Consider the following 8,445-nt stretch of genomic DNA (forward strand, 5'->3'; position numbering starts at 1 on the left):
AGTCTGCATTTAAAGCATGATTTTGGTTACTAAAGATGCAATGTTGAACTGCAAGCCAGTAGAAGATGTCACTTATTAGAAATCTGTCCCAAAGCCAATGGAGGAAGGGGCTCCTACAACATCAGTGCTCAAAGAAGCAAGAAGGCACTCAGTTTCATCATCAGCTGAAGCTGGCTGCAACTTTTGCAGCAACTGGGAAGGTAAGTGCAAACTAAGTGTAGTTCCACTGGATTAGGCATTGCTTCTGCGGTTATATCACTGCAGTTCTAAGCACAGTGCTAGCCACTGACCTGAGAACAATAGTTCCCTTATCCCAGTCAAAGGAAAAATGGAAAATGTGATCATGGAATTTAGTGGAAATACAGACCAAAATTGAAGATCGATAATTCCTGTATTACCTAAAGGCTTCCATTTATTAGCAATGCAGCAAAGATGGGCACTAACTCCGTCACACATTCTGGCATAAATAGGATTTATCAAGTTGGCAGTAAAAACTGACATACTGGTCCACCCAGCTGGTGGCCTAGCCCTCTACATATCAGCTGATATTACCAGAAAAATAACAGAGATGCAAGATAAACATCCAAACTTACAAGCTGTGTAGCTGTTGAAGTGCTTTCAAGACAATGTTAACCACTGCCAATAATAAACACATATTCACCCATTGTCAAAAAAAGAAAATAGCAACAATTGAAACCTCAAATGCCTTTATCATTGGATATACAACAAATACGCCCACATCATACATCCTCTTGACGGGATTTTAACATGGACCTGTTACAGGAATCCTAGCTGATCAAGCACTGGGTATCTAAAACCAAATTAGGCAAATACAACATTTCAAAACCTCGGCTTCCAAGAAAGGATAATTGGGGCCTGGCCTTAAGGGAAGTTATGGATCACCTGGGCCTGGGGATCCTAAACAGAAGAAATAGCAGTGAGGTATCAGCAGAATACACTTTCTATCCGGGCAAGGAACATTTAAACCTTGATTACACTTTGGTTGGCTTACATCTCTACCAAATGTTAACACATTTTAAGATGAAAACTTGCCTTGAAGGTGATCACCAACCAAAAGGAATCCAGCTTAATTTAAGCTTTTGACAGAATGCCAAATCATAGCTGGAAATCAGCATGGTCACCCCCGCATGAAACAAAAAAGCTCAAATGGACACGAAGCTCAATTATTCACACTTAAGCTTAGGCAAGAACTGTATGGGAAAATATAAGGTAGGTCAACATAGATCCAATAGCACAATGAACCCAATTTCCAGCTGCAATACTGCCTGCAAAAACATACGACCGCATAGGCACACGTTTGCCTATATAGCCGCCTAAGAAACGAACAACTGAGATTGCAGCTGCAAAACATTACTGAATCATGGCCTGAGTATATCGCGAGGCAGGCACTTACCACTGGCCCATACAACGAGCTGTAGCAAGCTGAGAAGCTTGTACAAATTCAGGTTGGGCATAGTTCGCGAAGTAGCGCTACGCGAAGCTACGCAAAGTGCACTTCGCACTACGCAAACTTCACGTAGCACTACGCGAGCTGCATAGTAGCATGTTCACACTCTGCAAGATGCATTTTAAATGATTGCACAGTGCGGACAAGCATCCGGCACTGTGCAATCATTGAAAACGGCATCTTGCACAGGGCGAGCTGTAGTTTTCTGCTGCTCGAGTTGATTTTTTCTCGAGCGGCAGCTTTCTCAACGCGAACTGGTAGTTTCTCAGTGCGAGCGGTTGCGAGCATGCGCAACCACTCGCAATGAGAAACCTGACCTCCCCGCGTTGAGAATCTTGCTGGGATGTCATTTTGCTTGCTCGCGGTCGCGAACATGTCGTTGAGGACCGCGAACAAGCAAAAATGACCGCTGCACTACGCGTGTTCGCTCTGTGCTACGTGCAGCTCACGTAGTGCGAAGTTGCGCAAACTTCGCAAACTACGCGAGCGTAGCGTAGTCCTTTGCCCAGGCTTAATCAATATATGAAAACTATGGGAAAGAGAGAGATCAATACTGGAAGAAACTGTTGGTAGCAACAAGTAGGAAAAATGCAAAAGAGATCTTGAGACGTGTGAACAAGACTATGGGACTCATACCGCCTCCAGCATCATTCAACAAAGCTGATGAAATGTAGGCAGTCTACCTGCAGGAAACAGTAGTAATGTAAAGGTGCCATTTCTAAAACCATACAGGTGGGAGATAAACATGGCTATCGCCCATTCAGGGCCAGAACGCTACTCTGCTCAAGAATCAATCACCCTGATAGCTGTCTCAAAAGCAATCATGTCAGGGTGTTGAGACAGGGTCCCAATGGCCTACCACAGGCCATCTTTAAAGAAAATTTGCAATACTCTGCAAAATATCTATGCTCACTCTTTAATCATGTTCTTTTCCATCAGGCAAAACCCGCCAGCTGGCAGGGTTTGATAATAACCTCAGTTTACAAACCTCAGAAAAACAAGTTCCAACCATCAAATTAAATGCTGATTGCCTTAGTGGATGGAGAGACAAAATATTTTGCACCAGTGCTATTCGCTAATGAAAAAAAATCCCTATTGCCTCCGAGCCAAACTGGCTTTATCAGGGATACAGGAATGTCAACTAATAATTTGATGCTTTCCCAAATAATTAAGGGAGTGGGACTGGAACTACACTTTTGTGGAAAATGCACATTGGCATTGGCTTGAGACAAGGATGTGTCATTGTGCTGTTATTTTTCAATTTATTTCTGGCAGAACTCGCATCTACACTGAAGAAGGTAAACTCTCACACCCTAAAGGTGGCAGGTTTTAATTCTTCAAACATGATACATTCTGATTGCATTGATTGTTAAGCCATACATAGGTGGGCATCCAGAGGTTAATAAACTTCATGGTGAAGTTCTGAGAGTGAGTGTCTGAGAAGGTTCAGTGCCCCGTCCATCTTCTCCTTGTGTTTGCTTTGTTCGCCCTAAGTTGGCAGGGTATGCCCAGACGTGGGTCCCTTGCTTACTTTGCCACTGGATTCAAGCTAGCCTGGCTGATGAAGGGTGTTACCCAGAAACCAGTGCCAGGATGCTTGTTTTCAGTTCAGGGAAGACTTGGCTAGGCAGTTCGGGCTGGACTGTTCCTATGACGCACAGGGTCAAGACTGATTTACATATAGTTGGGTCTAAACTGAGGTGGCAAAGTGAGCTAAAGAATGATGATGGTTTGAACCCATATCTGTGACTTGGGGTGAGTGTCTGAAAAGTTTCAGCACTCCATCCATCATCTCCTTGTGTTTGTGAAGTTCTCAGAAACACACAGTCTAGAAGTCAATCTCCAAAAAACAAAAACAATGTCGATCAGAACAGAGAGGTTTCCAGGACCAGTATACTATTGGAACAGGGATATGCTGGACTCAGAACAAGAGTACAAGTACCTGGGTATAATGTTTGCTGCAAGAGGGACATTTGCAGCACGTAAATGTTCATGGCAAAAAAGAGAATTACCCTGTTAGCTGTGTTCTACACATTAAGGAACTCTCTAAATGGCCAATCTCTTCAACGTCTGGCTGAGGTCGTCTCTACGAAGCTAGCCCCAACCTTAGAATATTGTGGGGCAGCACTCGACGGGGAGGGTAGTAGGAATCATTGAAAAATCCATTATAGACACCTACCTACACGTGTTTCTAGTTGCTGCGCCATACATCCATTGCACAACTAAAGCTATAATTCAGACTGTGCAGACAAGACCTTGCAAGCTTGGTTACTTACTTGAAAATGTTTTATAAAATAAAAAGAGCAAGGAAGGCACACTAAACAACATCTTGTGGAAAGCAGTACCTGGCGCAGGCAAAACCCAAGCAGGTGAATACATGATTTTAGCCATGCAAAGGCTGCAGAGTGAACCACTTTCTGTCATTCAGGTTTTTTTTTTTAACAGAGCACTGAACTCAGGGGTCAAAAAGTCCTCTATGTTGATGGACAAGGATTTGCTTACTAAAAGATCACGCTCATGTACGACGATTGCTCCATATATTGGGCTGCCTGAAACCACAGAGCCATTTGTGGAAACCTTTGACCTTAAAGTGAATCTGAAATTGAAGGGCTATATATTTAGCTGCTTTACCTTTTTACTTAACTCCCCTTCTTGACTTTCTGTTGAGCCTGCCTGTTGTCTGTACAACTGAATGAGGGAGAACCTATTGCACTTTTGATGCATATACCCAACACTGAAAGAAGAAAAAATGACTACTAAAGTATCATTCTAAAAGAAAAAGCATTGGCACATGTAGGCAGGTTGATGTGGCAGGGATATGACTCAATAAAAGATATTTGAAATTCAAGTCATTAGCCAGTAAAAAACTGCTAACGATATAGTCCTTGCTTATCCGGATGACCTAAGAGTGGACAGTGTTGTCGAAATAGAATACAGTAGGGGATGACCCTTAAACCTCAACTTGTACATTATTGTAATTAGTTAGGTCTAAATGGCGAACTGTAGATGGAAATTGGCACAACTCAACTTTAGAAAGTTTCAATCTATGCCGAAACTAGTAAGGATGCATTTACTGTGTACAATTTAGCACTTTTGAGATCTCTTTTATTGTTGAAAAGATCTGCAATAAAATGTTGTATATGTTTTGTTCTTATTTAATGAAACCCACTTTCTTTGCACAATCAGCACTTTAAACACATAAGAATTGTGTTTTTTTTTATTGGTATAAATAACTTTGGTTAATAGTGGATTTGCACAAAATGTATGTATAGAGTGTCATATCTGCTATTTTCATTTTTTATGTGTTAAAACTTGATAAGCTTCTATTTGCATCTGATGCACTGCCCCATGTTGTTTTATTGTTTGATAGATATACAAGATGCTCCCAGTTGATGTTTCTGTTGCACTGATCATTTATTTGTAAAGGTTTTTATTAGGTGACTGTGGTCACCCCTCCTTTTCCTCTGATGGACTTGGTGGCACTGCTGGTACAATAGTCGTCCTGTTCCTTGGGCTCGCCATGTTCCGCCTCAGTCTCCCCTACATACACATCCACTACCCGACGGTCCTCAGTGTCTCCTCCCTTGTTACCATACAGACAGCGTCCATCTTATGTCACCTTTCTTTCTGCACACACACCAGGGTCTTCTTCTCTGTACTACTGCTGTCTTTCCAGAACCAATGTGGTCCTTCCTTCATGGTGCCTACTCACTCAAGGGGCCATGTGATGCCCTCATGAGCCACAGGAGGACTGCAACTCCCTTTTCCTGGGTTGATGGTGTCGGCAATCTAGGACGTCCCGGGCACAGTAGTCTCCTGACTACACTTCCTTCCCAACAAGAATGGACGTGTGGGGCATTCAGTGATGGGGCAATGGGAACGGAAATCCACATTATTCTGCAGCCTCCCGGAAACATGATAAAGACTGTTAGGACAGGAACCAACGGAGCACCTTAGAGTCAGAATCGCTATGCAGCACTAGCTAGGTGAGGGGGGAATGATCTGTCAAAAAGATAAATTTACCACCCGATAGGTCATACTGCAGGGTTTCTGCAGCCCTCTTGATGGTGAGGCATTCCTTCTCTATGGTGGCATAATGTACTTCCCTGGAGAACAACTTAGAGCTGAGATACAAGATTGGGCACCGGTCACCCTACTATCGAGTTGTGATGAAACAGCACCCAAATCCTGACTAGAGATGTCGGTCTGAAGCACAAAAGTCCTGTCAATGCTAAGACATGTAAGAACGAGGGCTTGACAAAGTGCCAAATTCAATTTCTGGAAGCTATGCTCCTGAACCCCAGTCCATGGCACATATTTCCCTGTATACTTGTGAGAGAGAAGGTCTGTGATTTCAGAAAACTGCGGAACAAACCTGCGATAGTCCCAAGAAGGAGAATGTGTCCTTTTTTGTTGTGTGTCATGGAATCCTTTGCATGGCCTTGAGCTTGATCAGCTTTGGTCAGATGACCCCGTGCATGTATGGTGAACGCTAACTACTTGATGTATTCCATGGCAAGGGTAGTCTCCTTCGTATTCAAAGTGAGCCCCGCTTGATTCAGGGTATGTAAAACCTGCATTAGGTGTTGCAGGTGTGTTCCCCAAACAGGCCTATAAACCATTATATCGTCTTAGTATGCTAATGCGCAGGCATGTGCCTATAACAATACATCCATGAGTCTCTGGAAGGTTGAAGGGCCCCATGAATGCCTAATGGCAGAACCTTGAAGTGCCAAATCCCTGAATGGGTTGCAAAGGCAGTCTTCTCTGTTGCTTCAGGCATACAGGGTATCTGCCTCTACCCCTTTGTGAGGTCAATGGTGGACATGATACCCACTACTCCCAGCCTCTCCACCAGTTCATCCAAATGCGGCATGGTACAGGTATCGAACTGCAAGATGGCATTTAATTGGCGAACGTTAATACAGAAATAAAGACTCCCATCCCCAGTTGGTACCAAAACCATGGGTGAGCACCAAGCACTCTAGGACGTTTCTATTATGTCAGCTCTTAACATGCCTTCGTGTTCCACTGCCTGTCTTCTTTCTGCTGGTATGAGGGATGGTTTAAGGGATGGTTTAAGCTTAACCACACAGGTCCCCTCATGTTCTGGAACACCTGAAATGATGATCTAATAATGTAGCTAGGTGTTGTTTTGGCTCGGGATTAAAGTAATTCTCATTTTAACTAACTCACCTTTGTTGTCATGGTTGAATGTGGGGTTACTGGTTTTCACGTAGCTTACAGAGACTACCAGGTCCATTTGAGCAGAAGGTTGATCCTCCCATGCTTTCCATAGATTTACGTGATACATTTGTCCCACCCACCCTCTGTGAGGGATGAATACCATGTACATCACTGGGGTCACTTTTTCCAAAACCTCATAAGGACCTTGCCAAGTGGCTAGGAGTTTATTTTCAGTCATGGGTAGTAATATCTGAACCTTCTCCCTCACAGCAAACCCCCTTAAAATTCAGATTGTACAGGCAAAACACCATAGAAATTCAGCAGCTATAGATATAGTTATCTCAAGTAACTCTAACTCTTATCCTAAGGTAACTAGAACGTGCACCCTGCCATGCACAGTTTTCTCACCAATAATTTCACTCAAATTGTTTCAGCGAAATTATCAATGATGTTGTAGAAGATGTTAGGTGTAATGTAATATGTAAGTAAATTAGCACTACATGGTGAAGGCATGCATTATAGTTGCCTTAGTGCACTAGTTAGTTTTTTTATACTATTTTCTACCAATAACGTCTCTGTAACCTTTTTCTTTTTCAGTGAATTTATTTGGTTTTTCAATGCTATTTACTAACTATAATATGTCACTGAAACCACATGAGGATTTTGCAACAAGGCCTTTTTCTTCTCCTCTGTTGGTTCTTTCTGCATTTCTCTTGCCTCTTTCTGCACCTTTCTTTCTCTTTCTTCACATGTCATACCTCTGTAGGCATAGTTATAAATTAGCATTTAAAAAACCTTAGTAATTCACTGAAAAAACCATAGGTTTCAAGGATGTTACAGTTAAAAATTATCATTTAAAAAACCTTTGAAATTCACTGAAAAAAACCATAAGTTTCAGAGACTTTATTTATTTATTTATTTATTTTTTACATTTCTAGAGTGCTCTGTTACCCGGAGGTGTCCTGGCGCTAACGGATTAAAGCTGGTGCGTGTGGGTAAGAGATTTAATGAGTGAAGAGCCAGGTCTTCAATGCCCTCCTAAAGGATAAAAGATCTGGCAATTGTCTAATGTGAAGGGGAAGCTTATTCCAGGCTACTGCAGCTTCTAAGGAAAAGCTCCTCCCACCCCATCTTGCGCTCCTGATTCTGGGGACTGATACCAGTGCCTGCTGACCCGATCTGAGAGATCTTGCCGGTTTGTACCAGAAGAATAATTGCTTCATGCAAATAGGGCCCAGATTATGTAGTGCTTTGAAGACCACACAGAGTGACTTAAAGGTGATTCGTTTCCGCACCGGTAACCAATGAAGATTTGCCAGGTCCTGAGCCACCGATGCGAACTTGGGTGTATCAGTTATCAGGCGAGCGGCAGCATTCTGCAATGTCTGTAATTTATTTAGTAAGCCGGTTTGGGCGTTCAGCATAAGGCTATTACAGTAGTCTAACTGAGAAAGAACTAGACCGGTGACTACTGTTTTCCTATGTTCGTGATCCAAGAATGGTAGCACTTTCCTAATAGTTTTAAGAACAAAGTGGATGGATGAAACCAGGGCATTAGTCTGATGTTTAAAGAACAATAAATCATCCATCAGGATGCCGAGATTTTTCACTTTGGACACAGGGGCGGGCAAGGCTCCCATTTCTTCGGACCACCATCTAGGTGACCAGAAGTTGCCTTTGGAGCCAAAGAGTAGCACCTCTGTCTTTGATGAGTTTAACTTAAGACAGTTTGGGGCCATCCAAATGCCCACTTCGCGCATACAGCCTTTACACCTGTCCGCAGTGCTATC

The 8,445-nt window shown here is 42.8% G+C and overlaps 1 protein-coding gene across 1 annotated transcript in view; it reads right to left on the reverse strand.

The window, feature by feature from the left end:
- The window catches only part of LOC147701037 (phospholipase A2 inhibitor and Ly6/PLAUR domain-containing protein-like), a 108,228-nt gene extending 101,497 nt beyond the window's left edge, over positions 1-6,731 (reverse strand). The window contains exon 1 of the mRNA XM_086929297.1: positions 6,665-6,731. Within this exon, the coding sequence (XP_086785423.1) occupies positions 6,665-6,731 (67 nt within the window). The remainder of the gene's footprint in view (positions 1-6,664) is intronic.
- Positions 6,732-8,445: the final 1,714 nt, after the last annotated feature.

Source organism: Lissotriton vulgaris, chromosome 7, assembly GCF_964263255.1.
Source record: "Lissotriton vulgaris chromosome 7, aLisVul1.2, whole genome shotgun sequence".
Taxonomy (NCBI): Eukaryota; Metazoa; Chordata; class Amphibia; order Caudata; family Salamandridae; genus Lissotriton; species Lissotriton vulgaris.